Source organism: Diuraphis noxia, unplaced genomic scaffold (assembly GCF_037042655.1).
Source record: "Diuraphis noxia isolate RWA-SAM2 unplaced genomic scaffold, SU_Dnox_SAM2 contig0003, whole genome shotgun sequence".
Lineage (NCBI taxonomy): Eukaryota > Metazoa > Arthropoda > Insecta > Hemiptera > Aphididae > Diuraphis > Diuraphis noxia.
In genome coordinates, this window is record NW_028301713.1 from 69,493,983 (window position 1) to 69,516,102 (window position 22,120).

The 22,120-nt window shown below is 33.8% G+C and overlaps 1 protein-coding gene across 8 annotated transcripts in view; it reads right to left on the reverse strand.

The window, feature by feature from the left end:
- Positions 1-22,120, reverse strand: part of heph (polypyrimidine tract-binding protein 1 heph) — a 200,899-nt gene that overhangs the window by 9,642 nt on the left and 169,137 nt on the right. For 7 of the 8 annotated variants that reach the window (XM_089222004.1, XM_089222010.1, XM_089222007.1 and 4 more), the window contains 3 exons: positions 1,917-1,968; positions 528-586; positions 270-332 (listed from right to left, as the gene is read on the reverse strand). In XM_089222004.1, coding sequence (XP_089078130.1) covers positions 270-332; positions 528-586; positions 1,917-1,968 — 174 coding nt within the window. The remainder of the gene's footprint in view (positions 1-269; positions 333-527; positions 587-1,916; positions 1,969-22,120) is intronic. The other variant, XM_089222008.1, reaches the window with a different exon arrangement.

The window sequence follows — 22,120 nt, forward strand, 5'->3', positions numbered from 1 at the left end:
AGGATGAAGAGTATATATGTATAAGTATATAATAGTTATATAACAGTAGGTACCTATATACATATTATTATATAATTAGTAATTACATTAAATATTGCCACGCCCGGAAACGTTGAAAGTGTGGTGTGGGAGTATAATATTGTATAGTACGGAGGAGTGTATATTATAATGTATTATAATAGTAGTTAGGCATATAATGTAAAAACACACAGACACACATACACGCGCACGTGTTGGTTGTAAAAGTACACGTGTGGTCCTGAACTTACGTTGTTCAAATGCGACAGATCAAACAAATGGCCTGTATGGAACAGATTTTGTCCGTCCAATGACTGTGTCAGACATGGTTAAAAAAAAAAAAGTACCGGCGTACGTTCATTTTAATATTGAACGTTTATTTATTTTTTCAACATTATAAAATTCATATTCAAATAGTACGCAACACCAGTTTATCATATAATTATTAGAATATATTTTACACTAGTGTATTATGGTACGATTAAAATCGACTACTGTCGAACACTTACCAATTTAGCGGATTGTGCGGTGACCACGTCGGGATACTGGATCAGCACTTGGAACGAATCTGCAAACAAGGAAATGGTGGAAAAATAAATTTACGATTCGTTATTGTAATGCATAGGTTGGATTGTGCACGCGTACACTTACACACGCACACACACACACATACGTTAAATTCCACGTGATAATAAGTCGCGCACGAAATTAATGGAAAAACTGCGACGGAGACGACGTTGACAAAAGATACGCCAGCACATTGTTTCAAGTGCAGTATATAAATATATATAATATATATCTGGCGCGCAGGCGGAAAAGTTTGCAGAGCAGGAAAATACTAAAGCGCTAAACGTTTCTTTTTTTTCCACGCGCACACAATGAAAAAATATGTAGGTGCGTAAAAAATGTATGCAGGTATATAATATATATATATATTTAAAAACGGTCATTTTTCGTTTTATTTTGAAAAGAAAATATACTTCCCTCTTTGTGCAGAGCCGCTGTGGCTGCAGAGAGGGGCGGGGGTGAGGAGAAGAGTAGATTGGTAGGGTTAGGTAATACGTGTATATAGCGCATAACGTTAATTAATGTACGACGACAATACTGTATATATATAATATAATACCCTACAGCACTCCTGCTGTTGCTGTTGTGATGGGGGGGGGGGGGGGGGGGAGAGGGAGAACAAAATGAAGATATGATTAATTGTCCGCGGGACCGCGAACACAAACTTCTTGATATGACGAAACCGTGCAGCATTTTATTGTTTTCCGGAGAAAAGGATTATTCTCAAAGGCACGCACGCTTTCGCGAGTCGGCGTTGATAGATCGCCGAGACGAGATAAATAACGCGTGTCCTCGCGAAAAAGACATTTTGCAGTTCCGCGATCGCCTGCCTAACCCATATTATTGTACCTACACGTACCTACGAAACAAAGCGATTTTTCTCTTTTTCCAAACTTCCATCTTCATCTCGATCGATTTTCCTACCTACTCATAGTATAGATATCGGCTACTTATCGGAGGAAAATTACTCAAAATTACCCTAAAACTTAAAAGTATTCAAGATTCCGTTTCATTTTATAGGCGACGAATATTTTTGATTCGAGCACTTTTTTTTTACAAAGAGCTGCAAGCTAATGTTCTAGGATAAAAATATTCTAGTGAACGGTTGAAAAAAAAACCGTTTATATACACATACCTACCTACGACATAAAATTGTTCAAGTTTTCGCGAAAATAGGGTTGCCGCGTCTTAAATAAATATATGGTTTCATATAACAATAATATATATGCAAATTATGCGCACAGATGTTTTTGTCTGGTAAACGACATTATTGTTATATAATAATATATTTATAAATTTAAGTATATATTTATGCAATTGTAGGTACTCACTGTTTTTGGTAAACGTGACGATTTTAAGCACTTTGCCGTAACGCGAAAATATCTGCAAAAACAAAAGAAAAACACATTATTTCATTGTTATTTTATAGTAAGTTTAAGTATAAGTATAGTTGGCGACTGTATTATAATATGCGTGTTTGTTAGAATAGGTACCACGTGCAACACATTCAGCTAATATAATAATAATGCATTAAAAATTGTTCAATTTTTTTCGGTCTTTGGATTGCTGATCCCTTCAACCCTCACCCACCGTCGTATTCGTGACGTTTTCTTAGAGGTATATTATGTAAAATTATTGCATTTTGCTGCACACCCACGGACGGCCGCAATTAAACAAACTAACGAAAATACCGGTAAAACGGTTTTTTTTCCACCACGACCGCGTATTTTTTTTTTACAGTGCTATAATAAAACGGTAATATTAAATAAGTAAATTTTATAATAAATTAATTTATTAAGTTATATCCACTATGCGCGTACAATATATATTAGGTAGACATATAGGTAGTTCTTTTTTTCCACCAGGAATGTTTGCAGTTTTCATTATTAAGTTAAACGCCAAAAAAGAACCACTCATAAATGTTTTCATACAAACAATTTTCGGGTTGTTATTTGTACCCAGGGAGTAAAAAAAATTAACGCGTATACTTTGAACAATAATTTTGTTTTATTATCGAATTCCTTTTAATTTCCATTACGAGTTGATTTTTCGTTGCGCCCAAACTACACATGCGTGATATATGATGATTATAATATTATTACCATAATGTTTAGAATAAAGTTTATTTCTTAATAATAAACTGCGAAGTATACAAAATATTATAAAACTGTATACGTACGCACGAAGCGAGATGACATATTATATAATATTGTTTTGGCCATTAAAGTGCATAATTTTTTGACATGTAACTCTGACGTTATTTTGATATAATATCTACCTTCGTTTTTGTTTCTGTTAACTTATTTAACATACACTACACATATTATTATTCTTTTGCGGGAAAATGTAATTTGTCTACGACAGTTAAAATACACTTCAGGCGTAGCGTATGATATGTGCGCGTCTACAGTGAACGAAATTATTTTAAAAATAAAGCAGCTACCGCGATATAATGTATATATATTGTAGCAGTATTATACTGAATGATCGATACGTGTTTTGTAACATTTTTGATTTTCAATTTACCGGTATGAATATAAATTACCAATGTTTAAGGTAAAAAAAAACTCAACAACAGCAATCATCGTGTATAACAAAACGAAATTTAGTCACTATATAACATGGTATTGTCGGTGTATACAAACCCTTAAAACACGATATTAATATATAGGTACTATACATCATAGGCGCACATAGGGGGGTGCTTGGGGGTGCTTAGCACTCCCAGGTTTAAAATTAGCACCGCATAAACTATTTAAAATATTTATTACATAGTCATATCTTTTGAAATATTATTATATAAATCTGTTTATGTATATCAGGATATTTTGAAAATATCAACAGTTAGTTTATCAGCAGAAATGATGGTTTTAATGAATAGTCTACCAGCCTGCAGCTTTATATATGAAGGCATGAAAAATCAATGTTATAAAAGTTCGTTTCCAAATATCTGTAAGCTATTGGGAATAACAATTCCAATTTTTTCGTCAACGTGTGAACGCTCCTTCTCAGCTATGCGTAGATTGAAAAACTGGTTACGCACCAATATGGGCCAAGAAAGATAGAAAGATTTACCAAGCTATCTACGCTTAGCATTGAGAGAGATCTTACCAATAAAATAGAGGGGGAAATTATAATGCAAACATTTGCAATATCAAACAGAAAATTAAATTTTGTCTAACATTAATAATTAATGATTACATGTTATTATAACTTTTAATATAATTACAAAATATTTATTTTTATTTTTAATAAAATTTATAATTATTGCAATGCAATTATTATAGTATTAGGGTGGTGTAGTGGGGGGCTTCGCTCCCCACGGGTCTGTGTACTATAAATTATTTCAGCACCCCTAAATTCACACCCTATGTGCGCCTATGCTATACATATTATATTATAAATAGTTTATGGTGTGTATGCAATAAAAATATTAAACACAATAGTCCACATTGATTGTACATTTAAATTTGTTCATAAAAAAAAATCAAATAACCATTAACTATAGAGCCGAGAAGAAAGTTTGATTCAAAGAATAGTAATAAAAAAAAAACTTAACTAACTCACACTATACCTTATGGTAATACTCTTGCTGCACCTCACTAAATCTACATTTTAACTAACTTTTGTTCAAACATTAACTGAATAAAACAATTTCATAAAAATAATTTTTACCCTAGAAACTTCCGAGAGACGGGCATAAATTATTAATTATATCTTCTCAAAAATCGAAAACTTATGAAACGACGTTTATGCGTGTACAACGATTATCGTCGCACAGCGCTGCGCTAAGATAAAGAGAAGACGCAAACGGTCTAATTAATTAATAACCACGGGCCAGTAGTTATTTAAAGATTTTTACTGGAGTGGCTATTAGTATTAACTATTAGGATTCCCGACGTAGAGCATAGAAATTTCGCAAAAGTACCGTTTAATACTAAAAATGAATGAACATAGAATATAATACAACGTTGAAAATATATACCACAGCGCTGAGCGTTTGATTTTTCGATTTATGGCGAAAAGCACTTGATTTTTATTCGAAAAAAATGAAATCCAGCAAACTCATTATAAGCTACACGAATATTATTTACGAGCGGAGAATCTTTGGAATATAATCCCAAAACGACCGCGGACGGTTGCCGAAATAAGTAGTCGTATTATAATATTTATAGGTACTGCGGAGATACCTTATTACTCGTTAAAATAAAATATAATATTCTAATGGCAGTGCAATGGTCGACGGTCTATGTATAGGTAGCTATATATGTATATATACATAGCGAACGCATATTCCGGCGTTTCCCCAAGTCCTACTCGTCCATTTCTCTCTACGTCCAAATTTCTCTCGGGTTCGGGTTCAAATCGACTGGGTTTACCGACAAACGAAGGCTGCCAATGAGAAGACACCTTTTTGCGAGGTTTTTTTATACAAGATAGGGCCTTTGCACGTGACCCACGAAGTATAAATATTAAAAGATTTACCGACATTTTCCACGATCCGTAATATACGACGTATAGGTATAATATTACTATATATAATACGTATACCTATATATCTACATAATTATTACGCAAAGCCTCTCGCTGTATATGTATATATATATCTAACGCCCATTTATATATGGCACGAGCGGATTAGGCGTAGGTACACGCACGGCAATTCGCAGCCTTTGAAACCGACGACATATTATATACGTGCGCGTTATAATATATATAATTGTATTTCGCGCTGAAATTAATGTCGAGGGCTCGTTTAATATGAGCGGGGTCAATCTTATGGCGCTCGCAAAGCTGAGTACACGCACATATATATATATATATATATATATAGGGGTACCTATGCGTAAGTATATGTGGTCGGGACCTGCGTAATTCTAACGCACTCGCGTATAGTATAAAGGGACTCTCAATCGCCGACGAGTGTACATAAATGTGTATCGTCGTATAAAACGACACCGAGCACACACACACCTGCAGCTACCGACCCGAACTCGTATACCCCCCCCCCCTCCTTCCTAACGATACACGATGATGATACGGTGCACTTACGGACGAGCTCTACACATATATATATATATATATATATATTATATATATATATATAATATATATATACACGCGGTATTAGGTAGGTGTGCTCGGCGCGTACACTGCAGCACCACCGTCTCTCACCCCATCCCGACTAAATAACGTTATACATATTATAATAATATTATACATACATATACCTACGGACATACGTACACGCCAAATAAGTAGGTACAATGTATATATATTATATATATGCGAAGTCGCATCCATTCGAAATTACTCATTACGTATTTAGTGAATAAAATATGGTCTCTGTTGAATCATACATAAGGAGCTGCAGCGACTGTATATTATTATCGTGTGCGTATATGTTGTACATTATACATTATGCACCGGCAGATTACGAGAATGTTTCGGGATTCGTGGGTGGGGGAGAGGATGGTGGGATAGCGACGACCGACCCTCACAATATTATTAGGTCGCTCCGTCGTTAACAGCGATGTATAGGTATACAACATATTATATATATTATATATATATATATATACATGTGAACAAATATTACTATATATTATACTGCAGTAGTCTATACTCGGCAATTAGCGCGGCTCCAGCTATACATATATTTCAGACCGAAAAACAATATTTTCGAAGACCCAATTTCCTGCTTTTATGGGTATTATAATAATAAGTATACGTATTTAATAGAGTGCAAGGTACAGTGGAGATGCGCGCGAGGCGTATTATTTATGCGCGTTACAGGTCGAACGATTTTCTCGAGCGTTCGGTGCAGACGGAAAACGTAACATTATATACATTGTTATACGGTATTATATGTTTATTTTTCATTTTTATTCGCAGAAAACTAGTAAATATTATGATAAAGAAACGAACGGAAATTATGCGATGGATAAATTACTAGATAGTATTTTTTTTCTTTCAATACCTGTCTAGATTCTTCTTGGATTTTTTCTCGCGTCTGCAATATAGTACCTATCTAGATGAAATACCAAAGAGGTGATTCCCCGATGTGAAACTCGTATATTAAACACGTCCATGTTACAACTGTATTATTATTATTATTATTATTATTATTAAAAGCTTGGTCATTGTGTATGTGCAGTGCACGGGTTAAAGCGATGCAGTACACGATTGAACAGTTTTTTTTAATATAATGTATACATAATACTTGTATAATAATGAAGTTACTAGAAAAAAAAAAAATTTAAAGGTAACACCGAACTATAATATATTGTATTTTTTATCCTAATAAACCGTTGCGTTTACTGGAAAGTACAACTGCGGAAAAAATATTGCTTTTAAATGTATACAGCTAGTGTTTAATCAGTTATGAAATGGGTACACATAATTAACTGATGTTCCTGGTTCAATTAAAAACTATTTCACTATACCTATATCAAACACGGTATATAATAAACAATATTATAAACAATTGACTAATGTGTTAATTATAATAAATAAATAAATAAATCATTACAAGCATATTTAACTTTAAATGTAACTTAGTTACATAACTGTAACTTGTATCCAGTTACACAACATAAAAGTATCTAGTATCTTGTAACTAGTTACACAGTTTTAGAGTAACTTTTATCTTATAACCAGTTACAATAAATTGGGTAACTTGCCCAACCTTGCATATACCTAAACTAACTACCTCACGAGTTACAAAGTAATACATTAGATATAGGTACCGTTATTTATTCAAAATTCCTTTATGACAGATTATGAGACAATAGGTAAATAATGTTCATATTTCTACTACTCTGTTTGTTACTCAAAGTCCAACCAGGTTTAAATATATGACTATTAGTCCTCAAACATGAGACGTAACAAAATAAATCGTAAATTGTAAGTGTTTATTTTCATCAGACCAATATTGTGCTATGTGTAATATACAAATATATGAACAAAAAACTTTTATCAAAACTAACCTCGAAATGTTGGACTTTGCGTGATGTATGACCAGAATAAAATAATAAAATATAGATACCGTGTTTATTTTGTTGGCGATATGGTACAAATTCGCTTTGCATTACAGGAATTCGTTAGATTTACTATACGCACCCATCCGATATCAACACGAAACAATCACTCACCGCATATTATATATATACACAAGTTTATCCACTTTGAGCACTTCTTTGCCTTTAAACATGCCAACTCTATATTATGCTTCAAACTTTGTTCAATTGGTTGTCAAACACTCAAAAATGTGGATTTTTGAAAATGCTTTATATTATTGCAAACGATTATATGGTTGTAAGGAGGAATCGTGAAAATTGCAAGCCTCAGGTTGTTGTTTATATAGGCTCTGCGTTGATCAGTAATTCAATTCAGATTGTAATACGCCAGGATTTAATATGCAGATATTTCTTTTAATTGCATTTAAATATAACTACCAAAATTAATTTCAATCATAATTTGAGGAAAACTAATAAAAATATATCATTATAAATCTTTTAAAACGATTAATTATAATCATATTGATGTAAGCTGGAACCAAAAGCGACCAAATTAAAAAACAAAAATTCCCATAGTAGATCTCAAAATCTTTTTTTACAAGTTCAATAAAAAAATTAAGGACACTTTATAGAGATAACAACTATCCTACACTACGAGTTAGACCAAATCATACACACATTGATCATATAAGAATCAGAAAAGTATAGTTTCGGATTGCAACGCGGACACAACCGTCGAACACAAAATGTCTATACGTATAAAAAGATATAATGTGTAAAGCGTATAATAAATAATAATAATAATAATATAATATAATTTAATAATAATATATTACTAATGTAATTTTAATAATTGATTTCGCAAAATCATTATATTCCAATATATTAAAAATAATTTTTTTTTTTAATTTATCATTTAAAATGATAATTATACTCAAATATTCATCCCCCGCCATAACGTAATATATAGTAATTATTTTCAGTACTAACGTATATTATGTTTAATGTTCGCCCTACCATCAGAAACTAAAGCGCACCCTGTAAGAACAAACGGCGATGGCGGATAGCTTATAAGTTATAATATATTTATACATATTATACGTAATATATGTACGTTCGCCGTGTTATACATCCATACAAGGTGTACAGCACACAGTGTACGACCGACGAGACTTGGCGCCGGAGACGGGCAGCAATAGAGTTTCGGTAAGTCTTATTTATTGTTTTCTTCTGTTTTTATTTTTGCGAATCTAATTACGTTTTACAGTCCCCGAATGCCGATCGCTTCCGCGCGCACCAAAGTTTTAATCTGCCAACTTTCATTCATCAATTATATACACTCCCCGCGCGAAAACGGCCTCACGCAGCACGGCTGCCGCCCCTCTTTCCACCGCGCAACCCCGGACATCGCGGCCTCGGTAGTCCCGCGATACTACCACTGCACCGTTTGCAGCGCATCTCCCGCCGTCCACACGACTCCGGATATCCGGACACCACTCCGCCACCACAGGGCCCTTTGAGGTTATAACGCTGTATCGTAAACTAATCCATTACCGCGCGCGCGGATAATACCCCGTGGACGCCTCGGCCGAAGACCCCGCGAGGCAGGCGTGGTGTATATATTATTATAAACGTGCGATTTTTCTCGTCGAATACCGACGTGTTTTTTCGGTGTAGGGGTTAGTGGAGGTGGTGGTTGCGGTGGAGTGTGCGGGTATCACGGGTTTTCCGACCACCGACCTTTTCGAGCATATATAGAAATGCATCAAACGGTACGTGCCCAGTCGAAAAATAACTCCGTACAGAACGCTGTAATATGCGTATGCTCGTGTAGCTATACATAGATATAATAATTATTATATTATATCGACGATATATTATATATTATACTGGTCCGCGGGTAGGTAGTATACATATATATATATATATACCTGTAAAGCCGCGCCGCCGCTGCTATGTATAATATTATTATACGGACCGAGCGGGACGGAGAGGATTTTTCTCCATGTAACAGATCCGTATAAGATGTAACTTTGGATCCGGTGCTCGTTTATTTATATACGTATAATAAGGTCCCACCCGTTATATATATATGGCCAGTGCGGCTCGCCTGTAAAGCTCCCTATACATAAAACATGCATTAATATCTACGGCGATCGGTATAATACGTATTATACAGCCACAGTATATAATAATATTATAATAAACAATATTATACGCATTTATATACATTATATAATATTATAATGCTCAGCCGCTCGATTTTCGATCTCTCATATACCGACTGGGAACGACTGATCACCGGTATAATGCGTCGGAGGGCTGATGAAATTGTCGGAAAGCGGTGAAAGCTTCAACGTCCTGCAAATACCTTTATATATATATTATACAATAAGTATAATATAATATTATATTATTCATATAGGTGTATACATTTAACCACCTGCCAAAAATCAGCTGCGAAGACTGTTATTCCGAGGGAGATTTACTTTAGTATTCATAAACCGCGAGAGGGTTAAATTTTTTTTTAATTTTAATTTCAACGCCGTGATACGGAGTAATGTTTATTTTCATACATATGTATGACAAAGTATATATGCATTTACTGAAAAATCGGCGACAGGTCGATCGACTGATGGAATATCGGGTCGGTGCGGCACCAAAGTGCAACGTAATATGTGCGACTGACGAAAACCGAAATTTAAAATTTAAAATAAATTTATATTTTATAGAATAATATGCAGGTCGTATATTATGTATTATACTACTATGGAGGAGCCACTCGAGATATTTTTCTCGATCATTTTTGAAAGTCACGCGCGATATTCAAAAGGAACATTTACGACTAGTGATTGTCATTATATACATGTAACTATGGCGTAAATTAATCAAGCCCACTCGTATTAGGCGCAGGTACGTGCCACAACCGTATCGCGGGTATAGGTCGCTCAGGCTGCGATGGAGGTAGAGGGTGAGAGTAAGGGAGATGGAGGACGCTACACATTTAGGTGATTTACATATTGTTTATGATCGTTACTAATCATCGATGTACATTTTTAATATAAAACAAGACGGATTAATACCAAACAATGCTTTTAGAATAATCACAAAAACTGCGTTATTCATGTACCTATATCCAATGCGCATATTATAAAATAATTATTGCGTTTTAATATACAACAAGCACACGGATGTATTCACGTCGATGAACGGATAACCGCAAACGGAATTTATTTTTATTTTTTTCCATCTATACACGACGACGACGTGTAGATATTATATACGCACGACGAAATCATTATTTAATGCGGTTTCGATGTGATAAATCATGTCGTTGTTATTTTTACATTACGATATAGGTATTATTATTATTTGACGAACAGAGCGCATGCGAAACTCCCGATATGTAGCTGCAGGTACAGCGGGTGTACTATACGCACTTGACGCAAAACTTTACAGATATATATTATATGGTTATGACACGGAAAGAAAATCAGGTATTTAAAATTAATAATAATAATAATATGGAACTTGATGAATATTATATTTTATGTTTTCATACATATATAGAGCGTTTAAAATGCGATTAGATTTTATAGTCTTGTCGATATATAGGCGGTAGGTAAATTATAATATCATCGGCATCGAGCGTACGTCGTATTTTCGACAGATAGAATTGATCGTTTGAGTGTTTTTTTTTTTTTAAGCGTAAGCGCAGGCAACAGCCGTAATACACCAGAGTACAAAATTCTTTTGGTGAAAAAACGTGCAGTCTTCGTAAGTATACAGCTGCAGGTATATGTGGATGTGTATTACCTACCTATAAAAAAATAATAATACCACTGCCACCCACCGCCACCATATATATATATATATAGCCAGCGGATTACCGAGAGCCAATATTGCTGATGTACTTTCCTCGTCCCTGTGCGTCGGCGGAGACTTTGGGATTTTCCCATTCGTTCGCTGCTCCGCCATCAACCCTTCGATCTTTTATTGAAATATGAAGATTGTTCGACGACATAAAGCGACTATATAATAATACACGTGCACGCGATCGGTTAACGGAGTACACTTTTGTGAAAGAGATGGCGATGGCGTCCCACGAGGAAACGACTACGATGACGACGCCGCAGAGAAGGCTCTTATTCGTATATATACGCGCATATTATAATAATATATTCAAGACCGGCGTGATTTATGAAGTCAATTTGCAAAACGTTTAATTGGGGGATTTTTTTCGTCCCTTTCACTATACATTGATATACGCCACAAAAGAATGGTTAAAAACTTATTTCCGAAAAAAAAAAAAAACCAACTCCAGTTGTTATTTTTATTAGCTGTTATGGTCGTCGTCGTCGTCGCACAAAAAAACCGAGACCGCCTTCGCTAAATACGTTGCCGTATTAAATAATAATAATAATATATATATATATATTATATATATATATATATATACGGTCCAAGCGTTTCTACACGATACCGTAAGGTCTTAATCAAATTTTTACTTTGTGCACCGTAATATAATATATTATAATTCGATTTTATTCAGAATTTTTTGTTTGTCGAAAACCACGAATATATATTATACCTATATATTGTAGGTACGTAGGTACCTATAAGTTTTTTTCCATTCCTTTCACGCAGTGATGCTCTCGAAATTCTATTATAAATGTTTTATGTAAAAAGTTTTCAATTTTACTGACAATATTTACTTAAATTATGACAAAAACCATTCATTAAAAACGATGCGCATTATTACTATACGTACTAACCCAATTATTTTCAAATTTAATAACAACAAGTTTCTCTCTAGGTATAGAATTCGAAGGAATAAAAAAAATATATAAACGAGAGCAATTTATTTTTAATTTTCATAGAATTGTCGGTATCAAATTTAAGCGCATAATCTTTTCAAACAGAAATTCGTTGGTACAAGAGTGATAGCTACAATAATATTATGGTAGCTATATCACCTACAATGTACATAATCTAGCCTAACCTACATTGTACCTTTGCAAAAAGTAAATAAAAAAAAATTTAAATATTTTACTGAGCTTAAACATAACATCAACATTTGAATGTTTTTGGATTTCTTGCGAATGGAATATTATATTTCGATTATTATTACTCTTTTTATGAAAAATGTTATGGTAAGTACATTATTGAATAGATGATATACAATTGTATACAGATTTTATTAGTAGTGTACACCAATTCCATAAGAAGTTTAATAATTATTATTTCTTACATAGGTCGGTAGATCTGTGAATAAAATGCATTTAAAATGTAGAAAACTATTTTATGTTTGAAATTTAAAAAAAATTTATGGAACGAAAATTAAAAAATAAATGAAGTCTAAAATAACTAAAACTAAACAATTAAAATATTTTAAAGTTACCAAAAAAATATTGATTTATTTTATTTAGGAAAAAACTCTTCTAAGCGCACAATGATTACACTCGTACCCATATTTTGATTATTTAAATAGAAGTAAAATTCAAAAGAACAAATGACTGGGAATACTAAACAACATAAAGTCATTTCAATTATTTCATCTTAGGGTCACCCAAGCTTATAAATATAGAAAACGTCAATAAATACATATAACAAAAGTTTTAAAATTTATTTAATTATTATGGTTGGTAATTGCTATACTATAATAAGCGATTCAAACTTTGCTAAGCACAGAAATAGCTGCAAATTCACAACCCTCGTAATTACGGGACATACGTAATTCGGATAGCAATTTTATTTACTAATTTTTATTCGCTGCAAAAAAAGTAAGCACCTAATTACTTAATTATTTATATATATATAAATATGAATATTATGTTACATAATATATATACCCATATACATAATACGCTAACAAACTAACTATTTTTTATTCATACGAACACGGGTGCGAATATAAATATATAATATATTGAAGCGAAAATATTCGATATATTTTTTTTCTTCACAATTTTCAGAGCAATTTAATGATTAAATATTTACCCACGCGTTTACCATAAAACTTAGTTTCACCCTCACTGCAAAAACGCTACGCCACCGATACTGGATGGGGCTGTAGGGAGTTGGGACATCAAGTGGTTTTGTATGTGAGTATAATTGCGTATTATATTCCCATATAATATACTTATATACGTGTACCTATATATGAGTATTATATAACTTCATGCGGATAAGGGGTGGAGGGATCTCGTTGTATATATAACTACCTATACCTACACACTGCGGCGCCGCGATCGAACACGACGTGTCAACACACTCGACACAATAACCATCTCAAAAGTAAAAGTCGAGGAAATAATATGATAATAACGACAACGTAGGCGCGCGGTTTCGTCAACGATATTCCTCGACGAACGATAGGTATAAGGTATAATATATGATAATCGGGTCTTTCGCGTAAACGAATTGAAAATACAATATATTATAATATGTACACAGCATACACCGCAGTACTATTATATATATGTATTATATTATATTTAACGTAAACATCGTTGCGACAAAGACGAGATGCCACTTCATGTATTGGTATATATATATATATGATGTGTACTTGCTACTCAACTTGGCAATGAATATATAGATATATTGCGTGTATATTTGCGCAGTGAGCGAGCGCGCCCGAGCGGTGATGTGGGAGCAACACTATAGAGGCGGTGTTTTTTTTTAATTTCCACTCGTTTAATATTCATTTAAAAAGCCCAAGGCGGCCCGAATTTGTTGTTTTAATTTAATAATTGACAGCGTAATATACGCGAGAAGAATGTGTTTATTGTATAATTTTATACATTGCAAAGCGATTTACCATGCAATAATCTCAAACACAATTTTCCCCTTAATTACGATGCGTCTATTGGACCCCGAATTTCGGAACTTTTTAGTACAATTAAGAACCATAATATGTTTTTTTTTTTCAAACCATTTGGGACCGAATTACCTCGTTAACTGTTAAGAAAAAAAACTTTAACGAGTGTGTTCATGTAGGTATTAATGATATAAAAAATAAGTAATGATTTATATTGAACAATACTATTATATTTAAGTTTTATAATTTGTAAAAATAGTTTGTAGAGATAATATAATTAATAGTTAACTAAATATTATGCTATGCGTGTTATATTTTATGTGATACAAATATTAAGAATTATTATGTTCTCATTTGAAAAAAAAAATGTATTTACTCCGCTGGACACTCCTTAAACTTTATTTAAAAATCCAAGTATTTGAAAATATGGTCTCAAGTATACTTAAAAGTCCTTAAATAAGAATTCGAATAAAAGTGGGGTGAATATTGAGCATGGTTGGTGAATCAGCCTGTATAGAAACAGTCTTATAAAATGTATCGTTTAATTGCGTTTCTCTAAGATTTTGTTTTATACCACAAAACACATTTTACGGAATGTTATTTTGAAATAATAATTGTTATTGTTCAAAACGTAAAAAAATTTTTTTTCATTAAAAATCGTAAAATACAAAAAAGAACAAGACGTTGAATTCACGTCGTCAAATCGATTTTTTAGGAGTGTTGATTGGAAATTATGTATCAGAGAATGGGCAGAAATTAAGCGACATTGCGGCGGACTTCTCATATAATAATAGTACGTATTTCAAGAACATGATTATATTATACATTTGTACGATTAATTTCATTTTTTGTTTTGCAAAACGTCGACCTCGACTGTTGCCCTCTTCACGCGCCAATGGTTTTCAAAACGATTTGGTACACTAAAACATTTTCAAGCAACAAAAATGTTCAACAGTTGTGCGTAGACAAAAAAAGAACTATTTGATATAGGTAATTAAAACTGTGTACCATACCTATAAGTACGCGTACGTATATATAATATTATTATATCGTATGATTATTGTATGTTATGACTTATTATGGGAGTGCTGCCACGGCGGTGTCGGTGGCGTTTAAAGGCCAAAAAATAATAATAACGAGACGGCGTATATCAGTGAGCGCGGTGGAGGGTTAATGACGACGATGTTTTATAATATACGGGTTTCGGGGCGACGTCGAAGGGTGGTAAAATCATTGTCGGTGGCAGTGGAGGTATATGCATATAAATATGTATATAGTGGCGTGGAGGCGATGCGAGTGAAATCTTGACACTAAATGAATATTAATAACGCCTTGTGGGAAACGCAAGCCCAGTACGAGCAGCGGCGGCGGCGGCGACGAATTAATGGTCGTTTTCCAAACACAACGGTTTGTATATATATATACGCATTTATAATATATATATATATATATATATATATATATATATATATATATATATATATATATATATATATATATATGCACGGGCTATATACACTTATATATATATATTTCAGCGTCTCTTTTGTCGGCAGCGCCGTCCTCGTTTTCAAAATACGGAATCCGGTTTTAATTAATATTCGTTTTATACGGCCCACGGATTTTTAGTTAAAACCACCTCCACCACTACCGCCACTACCACAACAACCATCACCACCACCGTCACATCATCTCTTCCCCGTACTCTGGGCGACCCAAAGTATAAAGGATTAACTGAACCTTTGTGCGAGCGTGTGCACATCAAACTTAATTTTTCACACGTCATATTATATATACATAATATATTTAAATATTTTTACGTTGTATATATACGCATAATATACGCAATACAACAGCGAGGGCGGCGGAGTTTTTCGAACGAGTAGAGCGCTTTAGTGTGCGGCGGTGACGGTGACGACTTTTACTTCGAATATTATACAATATATAATATGATATAATTACGTGCACTGGCGCCGTGCGCTCATACACATTATTGTAATAATTCATGTTGTGTTATTATTGCAGTTATAATACTGCGCATGCGTGGTCTGTGCGATGATGATATAGAAGAGAGGTCATTTCCGCCAACATCCCTCCGCAGTCGGGATCATTCGACCGGACACCGTAGTTTCAACCTTTCAGACAATCGGGTGGTGGTTGCATATGAGTTGACGGTGGTGGGAGGGGGTTGATAATCGCCGGCCGAGGGGTCGTAGGCTGATCCGTCAATGTTCGATAACTAGTGCGAGATACGCGCGCTTGACGTTTCGGGATCCCGTCGGAAAATTTAATTCCATTATAATATTATTCTGGACGGCACGTAACTGATTTAGTGTACGCAGACTATACGATTCCATTACGCTGGAAATATTGCCGTCAATACAGCAGCAGTCGTTAACCGGGCTTATAATTGTACATGCATATTTGTATGCTGCAGCGTGTATTTGGCAGAGATTTCGAATGCTTTAATTATAATTATAATCGGCGATTTTCCTTCATATAAAACGACGCGTCCGTGGTAGTTGATTAATCGGTAAAATTAAAAACTTCGTCGCAAACACAACTCTGTCGTATATAATCAACCAACATTTTGCATAATACGAGTATGTAATGACGATGAAAAGTACGATTTATTAATAATAATATGTTGAATTACGCGTCAAAAGCGGCGGTACATAATAATCCTAATGTAGGTAGGTACCTACTAAGTAGTACAAAGTTTATTTTTATTAATTAAAATTCCATCGTATCATAATAATAAACTAGATATCATAAATAGAACATTGAAAATACCTATCTGTAAACAACATTAATCCATAATAATTATACAATATTTGCTTATTTTTAGTACTCAAGCCTATATATACTACATTATGTTATCAAGTACATAGGTATAGCGAATTAATATAATAACCATTGATTATATTCAAATGAAATAATATATGAATGTGTATGGGTTATACGGGTTATACATTAAAGGTTAGGTTAGGGTAATAACATTGTAGGGCAATAACAAATAACTCGATGGTACAAGAAAGCAGCATTGATAGTATAGGTATTATGGAGACGTATATAAGGTCGAATTATGCTTATGTGAATTTGTTGCGCACATACCTCTACAAGAACTTTGAAACATTTGAAGCGAATTCCGGTACATAAAATATATAACATAATTTATTATAAAGTATAGGTACACCAAATACGTGTTTAGTGTGTAATCGCTGCAAACGAATCGGGTTCAGTCATGCATTTGTTTTCGTTGATAAGTTTCATCCGTCGCTTTTCGTATTTTCAGAACACATTGTTGTGTTTACAATAGTTTCGGAGTTGAACAACAATAATTCGTATAGCTTTAACGCGGTACGTATATATAGAAGAATTCATTCGGTTATGTTATTTGGTCAATGTTAAAAAATATTCGCCACAGCCGCTGGCCCATCACACCGCACTAAATATACATTGGCGCAACTGTAGTGTAAAAAACCATTTCAACGGGCTATGGAGTTTGCTTTCGAATAACTTAATATGCCAATGCCAATGACAACGGAAATCATATCGTATGCAATCGATATGACGTTCGCACACGTTTAAAAACAACAAAATTGATATTTTATGGAAAATATTATTTTTCTAGCCATCAAATCGTACATTGGTAATATAATACGCAATCGCTAAACAAAAACAGCATTATGTTGAAACCGTATACAGGTAATAACTACTCACAAAAATTAGCGTCCTGAAGTTTTAAATCCATCTCTAGATAAATGTAAGCAGCGTGTCGTTTATTTATGTAGGTAAGTTAAAAACGTCTGGTGTTGTAGAAATATTTGCACATACTAAATGCGAATTTGGGGAATAATTAGATATATTATATACATACACCTGTGCAGTGCATAAAATCAGGGCGAGTGATTATACATTTTGGAATACGCGTACGTAATAATATATACAAATACCACCCCCCCCCCCCCGGAGTTAAAGACATTAGTTTTCAATTTCTCCCGCACACCGTGGCGATCACTACCCCCTCGAGTGAGCGGCGATGGGGGAGAAACAACAAATCTCCACCCCTCCGCAGCGTGTTTACGCCCGTCGCGTCATCCCCTCCGACGTGGCGCACCCGTCACGAGCAAATCGGACGGCGATGGTAGGTGTATATATATATATACTAAATTATTAAATTATCAGATTTATCGATTACCGCTGCGACCCGACCCGGTATAAGAGGAGATTCTGCGTCGATGTTCGGCTATACGCTATTCATGAGAAGTTGTACGCATTCCGGATCAGTTGATTGGATGTGCTCCGCGTGAGCTATCCCGCTGCCCCACCCTGTTCACCCACGCATGTACACAGCACGCTATATTACCTTCCGCGAGTCTCTTTTTAAATTATTAAACAACAAAACGACGACTGGGGGAGGGGAGGGGGGGAATACGCTCCATACGGTATCTTCTGTTTGGATAATATAATATATAGTCGGTCATCTAGCGAACTTAAAACAAATAACAATATAATGATGACGATTTTCACACAGTGAATAGGAAATAGTGAACGATCCAGATTATACAGGAAGAGACTGAAAAAGACACACACACAAAAAGACAAAATCACAAAGAGAAATATGCACAGAGAGAGAGAAATACCGCACACTCAATAACTAATGACACCGTAAAAATCTTAATTTAAATAACTTAATCACAGAGCGCATATTTTCCCAAAGGACAGAATTTACTGCAATATTTAAATAATCGTCTAAATTAATGTAACGACGGAGAAACCACATTTTAAATTAAAGTCGTATAAATATTACATAAAATAATCAGAGGGGAAAATTTTAGGTGAATATTTCAACGTTTTCTTCCACCGATAATCATCGTGCGCAATAACGATTTAGACTTACCAGTTACCGAACATATTATATATTAATAATACGGTCTGTTAAATACCTATTATATGAGTAATAGCTATGACAATGTTTTTTGTATTTTAAAAGATTTATTTTATTGCAATTATTTAAAAAAAAGAAAGAAAAGAAAAAGAATAATGTTAGTGTTAAGCGGTGAGTAAATTATAATATACAATAAATAATGATCCTTATACCTACTGGTTTTGTATACATATCGTTAAGACTGCAAATATTATTCTAATCGCCCATTGTTTAATTATTTGCTTACCGATATCGCGTATAGCTATGATAAGTGCATTATTATAGCGTCGCAGCTGTCAATATGAACACACCGAAAGCAAATAGCCAATGTTTAATACTTAATTCCGTAGGTAGTAATGATGAGTTGACTGTAACGGTAGGTAATCGACAAACAATGCGTGCACCGGAGTTCGGCAGTATAAAGGTGTAATAGATGAGTTGAGGTAAACCCCGTAGTAGTAGTAGTAGTAAGATGAAGAGAAAGACGGATAAGTCAACAGAGAAAGTTTCCACAAAGGTATACGAGCAGAAGGGATTTCAAAATTAGAATATCTCTTAAACTCATTGACAATGACGACAAAAAAAACGAATAATAAATTTAAAGACTGGGAAAACGATCAACCGCAATACATGCGCGCATTCATAATATTATATCAGGCGTACATCAGTTTTTTTTCATCCCTTCCTCCTTCCTAACATGAATTCGTATTCAAATGTGTCGAGAAGTCTGACGTTGACGGGACAAACGACCCGAATAACGGACACCCAAAGACGATATGAGCCCGGTCGGTTGAACATCCGGTCCGTATAATAATATAACGCGGGTATGACACGATCAATCCTTCCTCTCAATGCAAAACTGACGGAATAAACCCTCGGACACGTGACCCGCGGTATACAAGTAGTAACACATCTTGCTACGAATAATATTGTAATGATAAAAAAAAGTTCAACAAGTATTTCGAATATAATATAACGGACGTCGATCCAACTATTCCAACTATATACGACGTACATAAAACGGAAACCTATTTTCAATATTGTCATCGTGTTTTTTCCCTTCATATTATAAAATGGAAACACGACCTATATTTAAGGGGCAAAAACCAGAGATGCGTTCGACGTTTCATTATTCCGTGCACAATATATACGTATTACATCATTAAATACGCGTACATATACACCTAGATAAGTAATAATATAATATCATGTATTGTTATAAACGTCACACGTGATAATATTGATAATATTATAATAATATAATGTATTATTGTCATTGTTATTATTTTATTTACAATATTAAATGTTTGGAGAGTAATATTTAAAGGCAATATAAAATGAAACCGACATTCACGATTAAGTACACGCTTATATATAAATATATAATGTATTAATTATATATATTACGGTAAATGATGTTATACCGGAAATTAATGTTATTCGACGGTTATTTACCTACGAATGTAGCAATGTTATTTTTTAGTGAATAACGTTAATAACCGTTTGATTTGGGAAATGTTGATTTGATTATAAAATAATGGCCAATGAGCAATGATAAAATGATCGCTAAACTAATTGTGGTCCTAATTGGATAAATCGATAAAACTTTATAGGCCACAGATAAGGTGGACACTGGAACTATACAGTATACAATTACTATACATATTATAACATTGGTGGAGCCGTGGAGGTTAGATTTGAAAATATCATACCCATGGAAAATGTATATAGATTATTACCTAAGTATGTGTACAACTGTCATCGTATTTACCACTTATTTAAAATAGCTATCGATTGTTAATAGTTATTATTTAGTTATTATTTCCTATCGACTGTTCGCACAACTTTCAACGAGAAAATTAAAAATATTCTTACGAACAACCGAGTTGAAAATTACTCATTTTTATCTAATCAAGACTACAATGATGTAATTGAACAAATTAAAAAATCAAAAACGTGTTTAAAAGCTGTTGGTGAAGCTAAAATAATGAAGGACTATCGTGTAGTACGTAAGTACGATATTTTAAAAATAAATGGAAAAGAACGGCTTATTAGTTGAACAAGCCAATAGAGACGTCCAAGAAATACTAGCTGCTTGGATGGGTGATAATAATAGTTCCAATTGGCCATCGGCATTAAGATTTATTCAGTTTAAAAAAATAAAACTTTTCATTCAGATACTATTAACGTTTTACTAATCTTTATTAATAGATAATAAAAATTGTTGTTTTTAAAATTATTTTTATAACTTGTTAAATTATTTTAAATATTTTTTTAGATGATCGTCAAGAATGTATCCATCTAATACAATTTACTGTAAATGTATCCTATGTTATAGCAGTACCTATACAACAAGTGACTAAAGAGTCTAACGAAGACTATTTTGAAATGGAGGAGACGCACACGCGGGTGGAGGAGCGTGAAGGCGCGCGAAGTTATCCTTATAGGATGTTTGTTTTCAAGTTGACTGCCAACTGTTAAGTTTTTTCGTTAGTTTATTTTGTTCACATACGCGCGATTTCCCGTTATAACCCATCTCGTTTCTTTACACATAAATTATGTTATAATTTCGAATAAATAAGTAGGTATATACATTAAATATTATCCATAAATGATAATACTGTATCCATTGGTTACAATGTTATTTTACTTTTCCCACGCACTGCCGATATACGATAGATTAAATAAAAATTGTAGGTCGTTCGTAACACTGCATTTATTAAATGCCTGCTGTGAGGGGAGGGGTAAAGTCACTAGCAAATA